The following is a 21,023-nucleotide window of genomic DNA, read 5'->3' as shown; positions in this document are numbered from 1 at the left end:
CCATGGCATATTAAGTGCCGATTTTCTTCTGAAGATCTTAAGACTTATTAAACATTCTTACAAAATAGTAAAGAAACTATCATAAATTCCAGAATTTAAGGCGCTAAGGACCAGTCACTCCATGGCATAGCAAAAATTTTTTAAAAAAATCAAAGACAGCTAGGTGGCACAGAGCACTGGCCCTGGAATCAGGAGGAACTGAGTTCAAATGTGGCCTCAGACCCTTAATACTTACTAGCTGTGTGACCCTGGCCAAGTCACTTAACCCCAACTGCCTCACCAAAAAATAAAAGAAATTTTTTTTTTTTAAATCAGCAGAGTTGGAGTGTTGGCTCTGATACCTACCTACTAGTATTTGGTTACAATCAGCTTTAACCCTCTGAACCTGTTTCCTCATCTATGAAATTGGAATGACAATACTTTCACTGCCAACTTCAAAAGGATCCTGTAAAGACCTTTCTCACAAATTTCACTTTTTTAAACTATTAAACACAAAATAAATGCAAAATATTATTCAACACTGAAACATTTTTTCCTTAAGAAATAACACTGTCACTTTCTAATCTCATCAGACACAAACAGATTGGAGTCTTGTAGCACTTTACAAAACACTTTCATACAACCACTAGATTAGGTAGATAATGAAATGTATTATTGTTTTGGGGTTTTTTTTCCCCTGAGGCTCAGGAAGGCTAAATGGTTTAGTCACCTAATTAGTAAATGTCAGAGTACAGATTGGAGTCTAGGTCTTTTGACTCAAGAGTTAGTCTGTTTTTTTTATTATAATACATTGGTTGGGGCTGGGGAACAATTTAGAACCATCAAAAATAGCCTATTCCACAAGAGAATAAGAGAATTTGTAAAAGAATAGGATAGTTTTATCCTATTCACAAAACAACTGTGGTATTTGAAGGAAAATGGACTATCTGTATTTCCTAGTAGAAGTTCCAAGAAATCTAAAGGGTTCTAGATAATCTGTAAACTAAAGGGAAAGAATCCACCCCAAAGGTGGCCAAGCATATACGCTAACCATAAAGTGATATATGAAACTGTATACAGTCAACTATGATCCTTTCTAATGACACATTAGGTTTATGTTAGGTAAAAAGGTTATCAGTTGGGGGGGTGGCTAGGTGGCGCAGTGAGTAAAGCGCCGGCCCCGGAGTCAGGAGGACCTGAGTTTGGATCTAGCCTCAGACACTTAACACAAAAAAACTAGCCATGTAACCTTGGGCAAGTTACTTAACCCCAACTGCCCTCCAAAAGGCCAAAAAACAAAAAAAAAGAAAGAAAAAGGTTATCAGAGATATGAATGGCTAGCTAGCTTTCCCTCATGCATGACATTATTATACTTCCTTGCTCACTTGGTCCCCCATGCCTGGAAGGCAACTCCCTCTGGTCCCTCAGATTCCTTAGTCTCCTTTAAGACATAGCTCAGATTTCCCTTCTTACATAAGCTCTTTCTGATTCCCCCAGTTCTTATTGTTCTCTCCCTCTGGAAATGAGTGCTATCCATTATAGAAAGATGATTGATTTAAGGTGTAGAATGAGACATCAATGTTTTGTATACAACCATGAAGGGAGTATGTCTTGCTTGAGATTTTAAATATACATGCTTTGCATATTTGTTAAAAGAAATTTGTTTTTCTTTTTTTTTTTCCAATGAGGTAGGGGTAAGAGGAAGAGATAATATATTTGTTAATTAAAAAAAAAAGAAAGAGATCAGGCGGGGCTACAGATGTGAAATGTTGCATGTACTTTCAGATGAAGTCTCCCCATTATTGGTTTAACTATTAAAATTATTTTGTTATAAAAGACCTCTCAGGAAGTGAAAGTAATATGTAAATGGTTGTAATATAAAAATAAAACTGATAGAACAATAGCCTTTAAAAATTATAAACAAATAAATATGTATTATTTTGATGGCTTTGACGTACATGTTAGAAGTCTGAAAATTCCCTGTGTAGTTGAGGCAAAGTGGTGGGATCAGATATATTTTTGTGCCCCTTCTTATGAAAGATTAAGAATAAATTGAGTGTACAGGTGTACATAGATAGAGGGCACAGGACCAATTTAATGGGAAGGGATGATACTTAAAAGGTGAAATTAAGAGGTGAGAGAGGAATATAATGAGAGGAGATGGGGAGAGAGTGAATGGGGTAAACTATCTCACATAGAAGAGGCAAGGGAAAATAGTTACAATGGAGGGGAAATAGTTACAATGGAGGGGAAGAACAGGAAGGCAAAAGGGAATGGGTCAACCTTATTCTCTTTGACTTTGGCTTAGGGAGTGAATGACATACACACTAAACATGGTATCTCACCCTACAGAAGAGTAAGGGGGAAGGGGATGAGAAGGGGGATAATGGAAATATGCACTACAAAAAAAAAAATAAACCATAGCAAAAGAAAAAAAAAGAACAGGAGTTGCAATCATGCTATCAAAAAAGGAAAAAACAAACATTCAAAACATGAAAAGGAAGCAACCAAGGAAACAATTTTATGCTAAAAGGTACCCCAGACAACAAACACTGTAAACATTAAACTTTACATGCTCGGGGCAGCCAGGTGGCGCAGTGAGTAAGAGCACTAGCCCCAGTGTCGGGATGACCTGGGATCAAATCCGAGCTCTGATACTTAGCACCACACCCAGAAATAACTGGCTGAGTAACCTTGAGCAAGTCACTTAACCCCAATTGCTTAAAAAAAAAAACATGTTCCAAGTGTCTTAGCATCTAAAATCATAAAGAGAACATAAACTGAGCTACAATAATACATAGACAGTAGCACAAAAGTGACAGGAGATTTCAATGTCCATCTCAGCTTTTGATAAGTCTAAAAGAAAAGAAAAATATAGAAACAAATTGCTAATAAAATTAAAGCTAAAAGATTTAGGATATCTTAAAAATGGGACTATCTCAGCATCACACAGAACTTCTTACAAATATTAACCATATATTAGGGCACAGAGATATTGCAAACAAATGTAAAAAGACTGAAATAGTAAATACATCCTTTGTAGACATAGCGACATAAAAATAGAAGTGGGTTCAAGGACCACAAAGGAAAGACCCAAATGGAGACTTAATGAAATGCTAAATGAGTCAAAGAACAAATCATTGAAACAATAATTATGTGAAAGAAAATGGTAAAATGATGAAACAACACCCCAAAATCACTGGGATGAAGCTTAAGCAGTCCTTAGGGGAAAATCATATCATTATAAACGTTTGTTGTTATTCAGTTGTGTCTGACTCTTCATGACCCCATGGATTATATTGTACATGGGGTTTTCTTGGCAAAGATATTGGAGTGGTTTGTCATTTCCTTCTCCAGCGGATAAAGGCAAACAAAAGTTAAGTGACTTGCCCAGGGTCACATAGCTAGTTATTGTCTGAGGCCAGATTTGAACTTAGGTCTTTCTAATTCCAGGCCCAGCATGCTACTCACTGAGCTATCAAACATACATTAACAAAATAAAAAGAAATGATAAATAAAAAAAGAATAAATTGGGGCCATCAGGTACTGCTGTTAGTTCTAGTCAAATGTGTTGTTGTTCAATCATTTCAGTCATGTCGGACTCTTTGTGACCCTACTTGGGGTTTTCTTGGCAAAGTTAATGGAGGGGCCTGCCATTTTCTTCTCCAGCTCATTTTATAGATGAGAAAACAGAGGCAAACAAGGTTAAGTGACTTGGGGTCACACAGCTTGTAAGTGTCTAAGGCTGGATTTGAACTTGGATGAGTCTTCCTGACTTGAAGCCCAGCATTCTATCCTGATAAATGGCAATTATGGGTGAATTAATCAAAGTTCAGGTCCAAGAACACTCTAGGACAGGAGTTTTTAACATAAGGTCCATCAACTCCCAAGGAGAGGCTAGTCAATGGAATGATTTAATGAAGTATGTAAATTAAAAAAAAAATTTTTTTTATTTCCATATAATTGATTTCCTTTGTAATCTTTTGCGTTTTATTTCAATCATTTAAGAACATTACACAGAAAAGGGGTTCATAGACTCCACCAGATTGCTTAACAGAGTTCATGGTGCAAAAATAGGTTATAAACCTCTTGCTCAGGAGGGGTTCAGCCAGCCAGCCTTGGAGTCAGGATGACTTGTGTTTCAAGTCACACCTCTGATAACACCACTGGCAATGTGACAGTGACTCAGGCAACTCTCTATAATGAAATTACAAAGCTAGTACTGACCTGTATAGCGTATATGTACATACACATATGAATATGTGTGTGTTGTGTATATTATATACATATTATATACATACATAGCTATGTACATACCCTTCAATATTCATGGCAATAATGGCAATATATTCATTAATTCAACAAATATGTGAGTACATAATATAGCAAAAACACATTTATAAAGAAATTTAGGGGGGCGGCTAGGTGGCACAGTGAATAGAGCACCAGCCCTGGAGTCAGGAGGACCTGGGTTCAAATCTGGCCTCAGACACTTAACACAAAAAAAACCTAGCTGTGTGACCTTGGGCAAGTCACTTAACCCTAACTGCCCTATACCCCTTCAAAAAAAAAAAGAAAGAAATTTACAATTTTCAAAGTATTTCTCTCACAACAAACCTGTGAGGAAGGCAGTATATTATTATTTACATTTTACAGATTGGGGAAACCGAGGTCCAGAAAAGTTAATTAACTGACCTTTGGTCACAAAGCTAGTGAATGTAGCTGTGAGTCACTGTCCTATATGTTCCAGTGGTCTATAAGAGGAATAAGATATGGTCCCTGCTCTGTAGGAGTTGAAGTCTAGTGGGGGGGGGATGTGATTATGAAATTGTGAACTTCTGTTACACTCTGAGACCTTTTTTTTGGAAAATATATATTAAAATTGACAAGACAGTAACAAAATGGCTCTTTGTGCCTACTCCTGAATTTTTTTTGGTTTTCTGCTGTGTGTTTTTAATGTTATAAATTTTTTTAACTGATTGATACATGATTTTTTTTTTGCATCTCTATCACTACCAATCTAAACAAGGTGAAATCTAATGCACTAAGGTTTTGTTTTTAAATAAACTATATAAGTATAAGATTATAGAAAGACACATCAAAAGCAGCTCATGTGACTTGCCTAGGGTCACACATATCTGAGGTTGAATTTGAATTCCCGACTCTAGGCCCAGAACTCTATCCACTACACCAACTACCTGTTAGAAAAACAAGGAATCTGCAGCATTGTAAAACAACATCAAAATGCACTTACAAAAGTATATACCAATAAATATTACCTTTGTTTTTTTTTCTTCTGCAAAACCTGGGGTGTCTGTATCTGGTGGATAGGCAATTGTTATATAGATGTTATATGGCTTCACCTGCATTTTCAAAGACAACATTCATGAGTAAATGGAATACAGTTTTCCAAGTTATGTGCTGATTCTCATATGCCATACATAAATATAATCAATAAATATGATGATTCTCAAATTATATTGAAGGTTTGTAATTTTAAAACTTGGCACTGCTGAACCAAGGTACCATCTTTTCTGTGAGGTTCATTCTGGGACACCCTCACTCTAACCTTATTCACAGAAAATAACAGCCCCGCTGTACAGAAAAATCACCTTTTGCCAAAACCTCCTCAAAAGCCATCGATCCCATCCCAACTCAAGGAGGAATCCAAAGGTGGAGAAAAAGGTGATTCAGTCATCAGGAGTTTATAAAGAAAACACATGCACAAAATATAAGGCTCATATACATACATAACACCACATTCCTTCCAACCTCACCTCTCCCTTCACTGAGACTAAATAGTAATACTACCCATTTACTCTTCCCACCCTCAGGCAACATGCTGGTTTCTGTGACTAGTTTTTCCCTACAAAGCTGCTACTAATTAGCATTTTAACCTAGTTTTATTTGTACAAAAAAAGAAATTGGAAAATGAAGTAATTATGTCTCAGTCTTCATTGCCCAGTATAGCCCGTGTACAAAAACAAAATATGAGCTAAGTGGTACACACCTGTAATTCCTACTACTAGGGAGGCCTTGAACTGGTGAATTTGCTCAAGTTGGGGAGTTCTGAGCTACAGTGGGTTAAACTAATCAGCTGTCCAAACTAAGTACAGCAGTAATACTCCCCAGAAGCAGAGATCCACCACACTTCTTAAGGAGGGCAAACTAGTCCAAGTCATAACTGGAACAAGTTAAAAATTTCTTCCACATTCAGCAATGGGAATTTGCCTGTGAGTGGCTGCTGTGCTTCCAGTTTAGGCAAGGTAGGGAGACCCAATCCTTCTTGCCTCCCCGTTTGACCCCCCAAAAAAAGGAAGAAAAAAAGCTTCTGCTGATCAAAGGAAGAGACAGCAAGGTATGATAAAAAGCACTAAACAGGGAATTAGCAAAAAACCTAGGTTTGAATTCCACTAGCTACATTAAAATTTTTTGAAAAATCGACCACAGAAGTATAGGATTATGGAAACATAGCTTGAATGTTGTTCATGGACAAGCCACTTAGTCTCTCTTGAAGTTCCATTTTTCTCATCTGTAAAATGGATATACTAATAGCAACTGCTTCACAGGGTTGTAGTTAGAATCAAATGAGATAACACAGCTAAAGCTGTTCTACAAATCTTCAAGTACTATGTAATTGCCATGTATTGTTATTGTTGATATTTTTATTACTGTTATCATCGCAGGCCGGACACATATTTCTGATATGCCCCTTGTTGATACAAAGACACTCACTGGTATACTTCCTCCCTTAACAAATCTTCCTGGGATCATATACTTATCCATCAATACCTCCTCCTTAGAGTAAAACCTTCAGACTTCAAAGACACCTTCTTCTACACATTCCTGAGTCAACCCTAAAGAACAGAAAAGCTATCCTACTGTCACCTTTCCCGAGCTATTTCCTGACAGTAAGGTCTCCCGTTCGTTCTCCTTCCTTCCCTGAATCCGATCAATTTAGGGGAGGTTGTTCCTTCATACAGGAAGAACTTTCATATGCTGGATATCCCCTAGATATGACAGGGGATAGTCTTTCTTCAGAATACCTACCTAGAAAGTTCTTTTACCCACTACGGAATATATTACTTAAAATACCTCCTTTCAATAAGATACTCCTTTTCTAGGAATTTTCACTTACAGATGGTCTCTCTATATTTTGCATATCTGAATGGATGCGTGAAAAAGCATTAAGTGCTTAAAATATGCCAAGCACTGTTCTAAGGGATGAAAATACAAAGATAAAATTGAGAAGTCCTCTAGCTAGTTTGTTTATTTATTCTTTATTCTTTTTTTAAAATAAGCTTGGTCCCAAAGAACAGTTTTTTAAAAAAAATTATTAATTTTGCTGAATTTTTTCTCTTTCTTTTTTTTTAATCTTTTATAAAAGAGATGCTCTATAGGAGAGGGAAAGAGAAGTACAAGGGGAAATCTAGGTGGTATGAAGACAAAAGAAATCAATAAAAATCTATTTTTCAAAAGAACTGAGCATAAGCCAGAAAGTGAAAGAAAATTTTATGTTTCCCAAGAAATGAGCTAAGAATTAAGCAGGCAGGGCTAGAGACTCCAGAAAGAAAAGATAAAGAACCAAGAAAAAATCAGGTCAAAAAGACACCCCTTGCCCTGGGCCTGAGTTAATTTAGCTATTTTCAAAGACAGTGATTAAAAAAAAAAACAAGATAGTGGTAGTTGGAGGAGGGGAACCAAGTTCTCTCTAGCTCTAAAATTCTCAAGCATATCCTGCTTCCCAGAGACAATCCCCTACTTGGGCTTCTCCTTCAGAACCTCATATACCTTGGTATCTTTGCCATAGCAGTGACTGGCTCCCTCGGGTCACAATATTCTAGGCCAACATGATCTCTTCAATGTGAGCACTGTCCTTCATCAAGACAGATTAAAATCCCTCGTTGCTTTTTCTTTCTGTGGAATTTTTGCCCATATCCTTCCATAAAGCCAACGCAGAAGAACTACCCAACATATCAGACTTTCCTTTGGTTCTTTTAATATTCAGAAATTACCACATGTGGCACTGAGACTGCCCACTTATCGTCTCTCATTCTATGTGACCAATCCATTTCCCATTTCCATCCTATATGTCCTCAATGATATCTTTTACACCATTTCTTATGAAAATGTAACAGAAACACAAAAGCTCAGAAACCATCTAGTCCAAGCTGCACCTAAAAAAACACCCTCATTTACAACATACTTGACAAATTGTCATCATTGGCAATGTCATGGTCTATTTATATCCACCATACATCTTTCTATTCTCTTTGGGGTCACCGAAATATTTTATTTCTTTGAGAGAAGCTATTCCATGATTCACAGCTACATAAATTCACATCAGTGGAGTGCTACAATACTACTAAGAGGTCATGATTCATCTGCGTGGGCACTCTACCAGCACAGATTAACACTTCTTTCAGTGAATGATGTTTAAAGAGTCACTATGGCCAATACAGTCATACCTTGTAGCCAACCTGATAGTTAACCTCTTCAAATTAAGGTAGGTTGGTGCCTGGATGACAAGATTTATTAGAGTCTGATGTGGGCCCAAATGGTAGGACGTCCCAGAGTTTGCAATTCACTGGTGTATCCTTCAAGAATTTAGGGTCAGCTCCACATGAAAGTGAAAGCATCAAAGGTAGATATTAGGGGAGATAGAAATATTGGTGTTAAAGAGATGGGCTTTTAAAAAATATAAAATAAAATTTAAATTTAAAAAAAGAGATGGGCTTTTGAAGCAAGGCTGTTATCTAGATGGCTGTTATGTAGAAGTCAACTGGCCTGATCTCATCCTACTCAACTCTGGCCCTAACACATAATCTACCTGCAATATGCATCCAAGTGATGCATATTGATGGATTTACTAATTCCATTGCTGTTAATTGCATCTCATAATCTGAGCAATATGCATTGGTCATCCACTTTGTCTTCCCCCTGTAGATAGTTAAATCAATCTTTTTCAAATGATTACAGATTTCATTAATGAGGCATTGAGGTGTTCTGGGGTTTGATGCAATTGGCAAGATATTATCTGTGAATAAAAGTAATGGAGGGAGTCGTTCTGTTTAGATTCTACATAAGACATAGATTCATCCATGACATCGATAAACATCTCATATGTTTTACTGTTTTTTTGCTTCAAGAAATGATCATACTCAGTGTGTCATTAAATAAAGTCACATCCATTTTCATATGTCATAGAATCTTGCCTTATTTCACATATGTGCATGGGAGACAGCTTTGCTTGAAGGAGATCACTTTAAAACAGTATTTTCTTGTACGGAACCAAATTGTTAAAAAAAAATAAAGCAGGATTGTATATTTAGCAGATCTTTTGGAGAATTATATTATTGTAAAGATGTAGTCTGTTATAAAAAACATCTGCAAAAGTCTGCTTGTTCCCTTCTAATGTTCTCATCAAAGACAGCCTCAATGTATGCAGTTGCTTCTCAACCATTTTAGAGAGAAAAGGAAGCAGGCACATGAGGTGACAGTTGCTGATATGTTCTCAATGACTTTTTATTTAGTAATAGCATCTTCATGTTTTTTATTCTCTTAGAGTCTCTGAGCCAGATTTAAATCAATTTCCAAAGGTCTTTAAAAGTGTGTCACTTCCTTAGCACCACACCCAGAAAAAACTGGCCATGTAACCTGGAGCAAGTTACTTAACCCCAATTGCTTAAATAAATAAATAAATAAATGAAAGTGGGTCACTTCCAGCCTGTATTTATTAAGTCGTGCCTAGGCAACTCCCCTAACTTCACTGTGAAGCCTCATTGTCATTTGCTCACACAATACTAGGTACTGTGACGGCTCCACTCTTATCACCAACGAGAACAGATCACAACAGGAATCCTGGCAGACCTGTTTTCTTTCACTTCAGTTTGTTGTCTCCCTCAAATGTCTTCTACAAATGTTCTAGGGAGGTTCTGGTTTAGCGGAGGCTCATACCATTCTCTCTGTAGCCTTGCTTCCTTGTTGTTTTTCCTTTTCCTCAGAATAAATATTACTCTGTAGCAGCAACTACACTGGCAAACTCATGATGGCTACTAGCACAGGTTCTTAGATCTGCTTTTACTAGGAAAGATAGCTGTTTAGGGGGTCAACAATATTTTTAAAATTACATTCACTATTCACTAGTTCAGGGGAAAAGTCAGTAACCTGAACTTCAGAGAAAATACAAGCAGAGAAATAAAGGGCTCTTAATAATAATATAATATAATAATAATAATAATAAAGCAGAGAGGGCTCTGACTGCCTGAATCAAAGCAATATTGCTATATGCTTTAGATACATCCCTGGATTGAGAGCCTTTACATCTGAGCAGTCAGGGAGCTCTGAACATAGGGTCACTCAGAATCTTGACCAGGGAATCACAAGATTCTTCTCATAAGCGAGCCCCTAAAATGAAATATCAACTCACAGTATATATACATTTATCAGAGCCAGAAGGCATCACAACCCTGTGACTCAGTGTCTAATTAGAAATTTGCAAAAAGTGTGAAAGCTAGGGGCAGCCAGGTGGCTCAGTGAGTAAGAGCACTGGCTCCAGTGTCGGGATGACCTGGGGATCAAATCTGGGCTTAGATACTTAGCACCACATCCAGAAATAACTGGCCATGTAACCTTGAGCAATTTACTGGGGCAGCCAGCGAGCACCAGCTCCACTGTCGGGATGACTTGTGGATCGAATCCGGGCTCAGACACTTAGCACCCACCCAGAAACACCTGGCTGTGCCACCTTGAGCAAGTTACTTAACCCCAATTGTTTAGGGGCGGCCAGGTGGCTCAGCAAGTAAGAGCACTGGCTCCAGTGTCGGGATGACCTGGGGTTCAAATCCAGGCTCAGATACTTAGCACCACACCCAGAAATAACTGGCCGTGTAACCTTGAGCAAGTTACTTAACCCGATTGCTTAAAAAAAAAAAAGTGTGAAAGCCTTCTTACAAGCAAGCTTGCCTTAATGGGCTCCATGTGAGGCCTATTAATGTGTAGCAAAGGTCTTAAATCCTATTAACATTCCATAACTCCAAGAACCTCTTCTACTTTAGGTACAGTTCTCATTCTAGGCCATCCTTCCCCACCTCTATTTTAAAGCATCCTTGCATCTTAACCTGGGACATCTCCCTAAATGGACTCCTAAATATGAACAAGAAGAGGGTATGCCACCCTTCCACTGTAGCTTCCTCCCATTTCTTATCCTTAGGCAAAACCCTTCTTCCTGGTCCTGTGCCTCTCATATCTGGATACCATCTCCTATCTTGGAAGCCAAATCTGTGCTCTTGCTTCCCTCAACCCCTACTTCATATCCCATTCCAGGGCACTTTTCGGCATTCTACTCTAAAGTCCTAAAAGACAGTGGGAAAACAAGGTGCATCCTTCATAAAATAACAATCAACCAAGAAACATTCCAGTGCCTGCTATGAGCAAGTCTCTGGGGATGCAGAGACAAAAATGAAACAGTCCCTGTCCTAACGTAACATATTCTATCAAGGGAGGCAGAATGTACTCATACAAATATATGCAAGATGAGTGGGAGGGGAGACTGGGAGGATTAGACACTAGAACTCAGTTTAACTCCTGAATGCCCTCTCCATCTCCCTGATCCTGAACTCACTTTTAATGGGCTATGATAAGTTTCACCTAAGTCAATCTGCCAAAATTTTAATTTGCTGGAATTTTCAAACACCTAAGAGGTCAGGAAGCAGCTAAGCTGCCTCCCAATGGGATGATACCCTTTACTCCATGACAGGTTAAAAATCCAAAGCTAAAAATTAAAATTTATACTCAACAGCCTCAGAGAATGTCCCAGGGCTTGCTCACCCAGGCCTCCTTCCTCCCACAGATCACATGCTAGAAGCCTCTGGAAGAAAATGCAGGCGTCACCTGTGGGTAGAAGGTCCTGGATAACAAGTCTGAATCTTGCAACAGCTAGCTGCCCAGGGGAGGAGAGAGATAAGAAGAAACAATTTCTTCAGTTTGGTTCCAGCCCAGGCAGGGCCAATATGACATTAATTATCATGGAAAGAAACAACACTACCATGAAATCTTAGCCAAAAAAACTCATGCATAAGTTTTCCCTTGATGGGTGTAGCTCTGCCCTCAACATCAATAGGACTTGCCATTTTAAGGCCCAGTTTACAGTCATAACTAGTTCTGGATTTGGGCTGAGTAGGAAAAGTGATGAAAAAGTACCCCTTTCATTTCCACCCTTTTCTTCTACACTTGCTCTAGAGAAAATGATCAAGACAAGTCCAACTGAAAGGAGCCCTCATCTTGGCGCAGTCTCCTAGGACACAGATCATTCTGGTCCTTCTGAAATTAGTTCTTCTTTCCAAGCCATGACCTTGGACAATGTATCATAACATCTAAAGCTGAACCATGTTATAACAATGTCCTCATACCAGAGAAATTAGAAAATGAAATACAAACAACATCACTGAAAGCAACATTTCTCAAAATGAAGGTCAATGTGGAGTTCCCAATGGGTTGGACTATCAGAAATTCAAGAAATACAGTCAGACTTCATTTTTTTTGAAGAGAACTCCAGACAAAACAGACAAATTCAAATAATTCAATCAGAGTTTTTAGATAATCTGACATTTCAAGTTATATGGGAGATAGCAATTGTTTGGAATCACTTGTTACTCTGAATTAACTAAAACTGGGAGCAGCATTTAAATTGTATTCATAGGGTTTTGTTTTTGTTTTTATTAGTACTAAGGGGTAGAATACTTGAAGAACTGATTTTTTCTTTAGTACACCTCAATTTTTATATTGTATTTTATTTTTTTCAATTATATAAAGACAATTTTTGACATTTGTTTTTAAAAATTTTTGAGTTCCAAATTTTCTCCCTATCTCTCTCAACTCTCCCCTCCCTAAGATGGTAAGCAATTTGATATAGGTTATATATGTGTAATCATGTAAAACAAATTTACATTGTAAGTTGGTCATGTTGTAAAAGAAAAAACAGACAAAAAAAATGAAAAAAATTAAAGTGAAAATTGATATACTTAGATCTGCAGGCAGACTCCATCAGTTCTTTCTCTGGAGGTGAGTAGCATTTCTCATCATGAGACCTTTGGAATTGTCTTGGGTTGTTGTATTGCTAAGAATAGCTATGTCATTTACAATCGATTATCATACAATACTGCTGTTACTGTATGCCATGTTCTTCTGGTTCTATTTGCAAAAACAGATTAAAATGTGGTATGGGGGCGGCTAGGTGGTGAAGTGAACAGAGCACTGGGTCCTGGAGTTAGGGGAACCTGAGTTCGATTTCAACCTCAGATACTTAACAGTTACTAGCCATGTGACCTTAGGCAAGTCACTTAACCCCAAAGTGTCCTGTCTTCCCCCCTCCAAAAAGCAAATAAATAAATAAAAATGTGGTATGGAATCCAAGTATGAGTTGAATGAATCCAGTATACTCCCTGGGCCTCCTTCAGCTAAATGACTAGTGAGACAGAGAGGCTACAGTAAGGTTTTTGGTAACATTTCATTGTTTTTTTTTCTTTGCTTATTAACATATTTTGGAGGCCCACATGAACTAAAATGAAGCTATCAGAGTACATAATTTTCCTTATTTCAGTTACTTCACATGCATTCCTATCCTTGTCGCAGTTCCTACCTAATTCATTTAAGCCCTACCTCTTCCTGGTCCCTGGTCTTATTCTCCTTTTCTACTTCATCCTCTGAAACCTTCCCTTTATCTTTAATAAACTCCTTCACCCTAGATCTATTCATTTCATATTCTTTCTATAATAATCATTATTATAACAATAGCTAGCATTTAATGGTGATTTAAGGTTTGCAAAGTGCTTTACAAATATCTCATTTGATCCTTATAAAAACTCTGGTAGATAGGCACTATTATTATTATTATTATTATTCCCATTTTACTGATGCGGAAACTGAAGAAGACAAAAGTTACGTGACTTGCCCAGGAACATATAACTAATAAGTATCTGAGGCTGGAGCTGAACTCCATTCTTACGGATTCTAGGTCCAGCACTCCATCCACTGCACCATATGGCTGCCTCCTTCTGTCTTCTGGTGATCATCATGGAAATCTGGCCCTCTTAGAGAGCCATCCCTGGTCACCTCCTCTGCAGTGTGGATTTCTCCTTTTCTCACACCTCTAGACCCCACAATGCAACTTCCAGATCTTGCTTCTCTTGCCATCATTCCGCTGCCTCTTCCCCTCTTCTCCCTCTCCATTCATCTATCTCACCCAGATCTTTCTTGCTGTATTCTACCAGATCCCAGAGTCACTCTTCCTCTTTTCTTAAGAAAAGTTTACAGACTTCCTGGCCCACTTCCAACTTCCTGCTTTCCTGTTTATATTCCCCAGCTACCAAATAATGAGGGAAAGTTACACAATAATGGATGAAATGGGTCCACTCTAGTCAAATTACCTAATCTCAAATAAATCCTCACTTCTGCACATTAATCCTTCTACTCTTTCTGGACAACCTCCACCAGGGTTTCAAAAGTTCTCTTTTCTCAAGTTCTGCATATTGGCTTTACCCACTGGCTCTCAGAAGGTGACTGCCCTTTCTATTTTCCCCAGAAGAAAAAAAATTGAAGCCATTCATCCATCCATTATGAACTCTATCAGCTATTCTCTTTCTATGTTTCATCGCTCTCTGGAGCTCCACCTGCCTTCTATGCTCCAGGCTCTGAGGAAGAGGTAGCATTTTCCTTTGGTAAGACCACACCCTATACAGGTGACCTAGATCCTTGTCCCAGCAAATATTTCCTGTTATCTTCAATTCCCCTATCTTTGGGTTCCTTTTCTGATGACTATAAACATGTCTTGCTCTCTTCATCTTTAAAAAATGCAGGGATGATTTAACATAATTGACTATATCAACAATAAAATTAACAAAAATCATGTAATTACAACAATAGATACAGAAAAATATAATACTTATTCATTATTGATAAAATACAATACTCATTTCTATTAAAAAAAAAACTTGAAAGCAGAAGCATCTACATAAAACCATCAACAAGCATTATTTGTAATGGGGATAAACTAGAAGCCTTCCCAATAAAGTCAGGAGTGAACCAAGGATACCCATTATCATTAATACTATTAATGATATTAATAGTATTAATTATACTAATTAATATATTAACATATAATCTAAATATAATGTAGTATATTATATATAATATATAGATGCAATAAAAATGTATATTAGTTATCGTTATATATTAATACATTATATAATATATTGATTATTAATAATGATAATTAATAATATTAATATTATTCAGTAGTGTATTAGGAAGGCTACCAATAGTAATAAGAGAAACAACTAAGTCATTTTGAGTATTATAAATGTTCAAATCAGCTACAAAGGACCTATGAAAGAAGATGCTATCTACATACAGAGAAAGAACTGACAAATAGAAATGTATTATGATTTTACATACACATACACACATATTCGTGTCTAATGGTAGCCTTCTCTATAGTAGGGTGGAGAGGGAGAAAAAAATAAAAAGTGGACAGCAAAGAACAAAGGAAAACTTTGAGGAAAGCACAGAAAAGCAGTGTAGCTTTGAAAACAATGTCTAGTATGTATTAGTTGTTTTTTAAACTAAAAAAAGTAAAACGAAAATTCATGGTTTTATATAGAATCTTCTTTTTATCTTGTTCTGTTTACATGGAAATGTTCTCTTAAATGAATATAATTTTAAAGAAATTCTTCACTTGAACCTCCCTCTTTTTATGCTGTTGTCCTATATCCTTTTCCCAGTCAAACTCCTAGAAATAATCACTGCATCCACGGTCTTACTACCCAGTCATTTCTTTTTTGTGTGATCATGAGTGTTCTTGTTTCTATTTTAAAAATGTTTTTTCATTTAGAGATCATTTATTTTCTTTATTTCCCACCTAGTTCCCCCCAACCCCTAAGTGAAAAGAGAAAAAAGAAAAAAAAAATAAGAAAACTTGTAACAAATATCTACAAGCAAACAAGACAAATTCATAAATTGGCCATTTCCAAAACAGCATGTCTGCCACAGAGAGGCTATTTTACATGCTCTTTTTTTCCCTTCATTTATTAATACATTCTTTGGCCCGCAGGAGCCCAAACAGCTTGAGTCCATTATCTTTCTGTGACTCATGAATGATGATTCATGCAATCTTCATAGGCCCTCTGGATCCAGGGATAACCACTCATTTTCCAACCCCATACGAACTAGTTTCTGACCTTGCCACTCTACTGAAACAACTTTCTCAAAGGTAAGCATAATATTTTCACAGCCATCATTTCCTTGCCTTCTCTTTTGGTTCCATTACCCAACACTCCTCCTCCCAAAACCTGTAAGTTCTCTCCTCCCTCAGTTTCTGGGACATTGCTCTCCCCTGATTTTACTCCTACTTCTCTGACTACATCTTTGGCTTTCCCATAATTTAAACCAACACCAACTAGAAAGAAGCATAAAATAAGAATTTTAGAGTAGTAAGAGCACTCAGAAATCACCTAGTTTCTCCTTCCTCATCTCCACCTCCTGGAATCCCTACTACCCTTTAAGATGAGACTCTAGAATTTTGTGCCATACCAATAAATCTACCAGAAAATTATTTTATAGAGCTAGAAAAAATAGTAACAAAATTCATCTGAAAGAACAAAAGGTCCAGAATATCAAGGAAATTAATGAAAAAAAAAATCCTAGGGAAGGTGGCCTAGCCATACCAGATTTTAAACTGTATTATAAAGCAGCAGTCATCAAAACTCCTTGGTACTGGCTGAGGAACAGAGTGGTGGATCAGTGGAATAGATTAGGTACACGTGACACAGCAGTCAATGACTATAATAATCTACTGTCTGACAAACCTAAAGACCCTAGCTTCTGGGATAAGAATTCAATATTTGACAGAAAACGCTGGGAAAACTGTAAAATAGTATGGCAGAAACTGGGCATAGACCAATATCTTACACTGTATACCAAAATAAAGTCTAAATGGGTGCATGATATAGATATAAAGACTGAGACTGTAAGTAATCTGGGAGAGCAAGAAATAGTTTACTTTCAGATTTATGGAAAAGGGAGCAATTTATGACCAAACAAGAGATAAAGAGCATTACAAAAGGCAAAATGAATAATTCTGATTACATTAAAGTGAAAAGCTTTTGTACAAATAAAATTAAAGCAACCAAGATTGGGAGCGAAGTGGAAAATTGGGAAAGAATTTTTACAACCAGTGTCTCTGATAAAGGCCTCATTTCTAAAATATACAGAGAATTGAGTCAAATTTATAAGAATACAAGTCATTCCCCAAAAGATGTGAACAGGCAGTTTTCAGAGGAAGAAATTAAAGATATCTATAAACATATGAAAAATGCTCTAAATCACTATTGATAAGAGAAATGCAAATCAAAACAACTCTTAGGTACCACACCTCACCAGTCAGATTGGCTAAAATGACAGACAAAACAGGAAAATGGTAAGTGCTTGAGAGAATGTGGAAAAATTGGAACACTAATGCATTATTGGTGGAGTTGCTAACTGATCCAACCATTCAGAAGAGTAATTTGGAACTATGCCCAAAGGCTTAGAAAAAAGTTACATACCCTTTGACCCATCAATACTACCTCTAGGGCTGTATCCTAAAGAGATCGATCATACAAGTGGGAGGAAGACCCGTCTGCACAAAAATATTTATAGCAGCTCTTTTTGTGGTGGCAAAGAATTGGAAATCAAGGGGATGCCCATCAATTGGGGGATGGCTAAGCAAGTTGTGGTATATCAATGTAATGGAATACTACTGTGCTATAAGAAATGAGGAGCAGATGGACTTCATAATAACTTGGAGAGACTTCTATAAACTGATGCTGAGTGAGGAGAGCAGAACCAGGAGAATCTGTACACAATCACAGGCACATCCGTGTGTGTGACGGCTAACTTTGATAGACTGGGCTCCTCTCAGCAATGCAAGGTTATAAGAAAACTCCAAAAGACTCAAGATGGAGAGAAGTGTCTACATCCAGAGAAAGAACTACAGAGTTTGAATGCAGATTGAAGCAAACTTCTTGCTCTCTCTCTTTTGTGTTCAGTTTTGTTTCGTTCCTTCTTTCTTGCTGTTCACTTCTTTGGTTATAATTCTTCTTCACAACCTAACTAATGCTTAATGCCAAAGTATTTGTAGAGCCTATACTGGATTGCATGCCACAATGGGGGGTTAGGGGGGAGGAGAGGAAGGGAGAGAAAATTTGAAACTCAAGGGATTGTGGAACTGAATGCTGTAGACTAAAAGTAGATAAACAAATTTAATAAAATGAAATTGAAAAAAAAAATTGATGAGACTTGGGAGCTACCTCCTACAGGAGATCTTTCCGTCCGCCACCCCCTGCCCCACTTCAGTTTGCTAATGGCTTCCTGTCTACAGGTCTCTTGTATAGGCCTATAGACAGGTGAGCCTGTTGCCTCCCCTTCTTAGAATGTAAGCACCTTGTGGGCAGGTACTGCCTCTTGTACCCAGCACCTAGAACAATGTATGGTACAGTGTGTGGAAACACTCTCCTATTGCAAATCCTTATGCAACCTATAGTTGTAGTCAATATGTGTTGAAAGCAAGGCTTGGATCCAGACTTTACTGACTCTGAAGGCAGCCTCAAAGCTACTCTGCCTTGGTGACTCTCAGCACCATACTATGAACCTTAAAAGTCACATAAGCTATTGGACTATTCAATCCCAAAAGACTAATGATGAAGCATATCATCTGCCTCCAAAGAAAGAACTGATACTGTATGAATACAGACTGACACATGCTATTTTTCACTTTCTTTCTTTCATTCTTTTTCTTTTATTCGAGTCTTCTTGTACAAAATGACTAATACTGCAGATGTATAACCTATATCTAATTGCTTACTGTCTTGGGGAGGGGAGAGAAGAAGGGAGGGATAGAATTTGAAACTCAAAATTAAAAAAAGAAAACAAATGTCAAAAAATAGTTTTAACATGTAATGGGGAAAATTCTATGTATATATGGTCAGAGTAAAGATTTTTTTAAAAAGTAAAGTAAAAAATTTTTTACCTCCATCTGCAGAGCTTCAGCCAGTCCTCTAAGAGCAAACTTGGACGATGAATATGCAGTAAAGCCAAATAACCCTAATTGCCCTGCCTGGGAGGACACAAAGACAATCCTGCCCATCCTTCTCTCTTTCATGGTGGTTATCACTGCACGGCTGGGGTACACACTGCCCAGATAATTTATGTTCATTAATCTCTACGGGGAAAAAAGGTCACAAGGATTATTTGAAAATTTTCAACGCTCAAGCACTTAACACATTCAATTCCATTAGTACTCATTAAATACCTACCACATGCAAGATACTGCACTAGGTACCAGAGATCTAATAGCAAAAATGAAGGAATCACTGCCCTCAAAGAGCTTATAGTCTATTGGAAGATAGAACATGTAGAAGACAGGTACATACAAAACAGCTTTAGGACAGTGGCTTTATTTTAGAGATGAGAAATTGGCAGAAGTTAAGCAACTTGCCCAGGGTCACACAACTGGGTAAATGGCAGAGGTCACATTTGAACTCAGGTCTTCCTGACTCCAAACCCTGTGCTCTAACCACAGCACCAGCTAGCTGCCCTAGTAAATGGGAGGTTCAGGGAACGCTTTACACAGGAGGTTGTTATATCAGAGCTGAGACTTGAAGTAAGCTAAGGATTCAAAGCAACAGAGGTAAGGAGGAAGAACATTCCACCAGTGGGGGACAGTTTCTGTAAAAGCATGGTGATGGAAGCTAAAGATTCTCCGTTCCAGGCCGAATTACCAGGAGGGTAGAATACTTGAGAGAAAGAAATACAGAATCAGTCTAGAAAAGAAAGGTTAAAGCCAGATTGTAGAAGGCTTTGAAAGCCAAAGAGGGAATTTGCACTTTATCCTAGAAGTGGGAGCCATTGAAGCTTCTTGAGCAGGAGAAAGGCACCTATGCTTTAGGAAAATCAATTTGACCACTAAAAGGACAACCAGGGTGGAAAGGGGAAGAACTTGAAGAAGAGAGAACAATTAGAAGACTATTGCAAGTATAAACATTAGCTGCCTCTCAATAAGAAATTCAACTGTGGACAAAAAAGGACCCTGGAAATTAAACATCATGTCAGTATTCTACCATCTAATGTAACACTGCCATCCATTCCTCTGGCCTAGAGCCATATCCTGGCAACTGAAGCTGTTTATGCCCTCAGTAAAAACTGGCCAAACAAGCTTTCTTCTGATAAACTTAGGTGTGTTGCAAACAAAGGTAGGTGGTGATTCCCTTTTAAAAAAAGAGAAGTGTTTTGACAAGAAAAATATACTCATTAAAAATCCCAACAACACTAGATCTTGCCCAAAGAAAGACAGATAGCTTAGATCCTGCATGTGAATTGAGAGTATAGTTTACTTTTAGATAAATCCCATCAACCTGGGAAGACTTAAGAAATAATCTTTAGTTTAAATTTGAAAATCAATCAAAAAATACCCTACATATGCAATTTACTAGCTGGAAAAGAATTCTTTAAACTAAAATAGAAACAAGGCATTTAATTTAGAGAATGAATCTAATATGATATTTGCATCTTCCACATTCATAACAAATCCACATTTGAAGTTCATTATGCCAGAGAATGGCATATTCTCCTCGAGGGAATGCCTGGAGGGGAGTGGGAAAGGTACAAGTTAAGCAAGAAATAGAGGTCCCAGAATATCAGCCTCTTGTCTGCATTATGGGCATGATCTTTGGGGGGAGGGGGGAAAGACCTGTTTGTGGGAAGATGCAGAAGTTAAAAGGCTGTAGGGCCCAGAAGAGGGAAACAGGTTCTCAGGGTCAGCTCTGTGTGAGCTTTCTCACTGGACTTAGAAGCCAGTATAGAAGTGCTACTTGTCTAGGCCCATCTTCCCTTTAACCTATAAAGAACAAAAAATGGGGTTGATGAAAATTAACTTTTAATGGAAAACTGTTCAATGAGAATTTAATTATTTCAATGGGAATTAATTTTCATCCACCCCCTTTACATACTTT

At 37.6% G+C, this 21,023-nt stretch overlaps 2 protein-coding genes across 2 annotated transcripts in view; one reads left to right on the top strand and one right to left on the bottom strand.

The window, feature by feature from the left end:
* The window catches only part of KDSR (3-ketodihydrosphingosine reductase), a 59,900-nt gene that overhangs the window by 11,182 nt on the left and 27,695 nt on the right, over nucleotides 1-21,023 (bottom strand). The window contains exons 6-7 of the mRNA XM_069100235.1: nucleotides 19,043-19,234; nucleotides 5,259-5,342 (exon numbers count right to left, since the gene is read on the bottom strand). Coding sequence (XP_068956336.1) covers nucleotides 5,259-5,342; nucleotides 19,043-19,234 — 276 coding nt within the window. The remainder of the gene's footprint in view (nucleotides 1-5,258; nucleotides 5,343-19,042; nucleotides 19,235-21,023) is intronic.
* Nucleotides 3,281-21,023, top strand: part of LOC138170728 (serpin B4-like) — a 427,261-nt gene continuing 409,518 nt past the window's right edge. The window contains exon 1 of the mRNA XM_069100232.1: nucleotides 3,281-3,290. The gene's annotated coding sequence lies outside the window, so the exon portion shown is untranslated. The remainder of the gene's footprint in view (nucleotides 3,291-21,023) is intronic.

This window comes from Petaurus breviceps, unplaced genomic scaffold (assembly GCF_028583685.1).
Source record: "Petaurus breviceps papuanus isolate PSGF00001 unplaced genomic scaffold, PetGlider_PUasm1.0 38, whole genome shotgun sequence".
Classification (NCBI taxonomy): domain Eukaryota; kingdom Metazoa; phylum Chordata; class Mammalia; order Diprotodontia; family Petauridae; genus Petaurus; species Petaurus breviceps.
The sequence above is the reverse complement of the archived record's forward strand: the minus strand, read 5'-3'. Positions and strand labels throughout refer to the sequence as shown.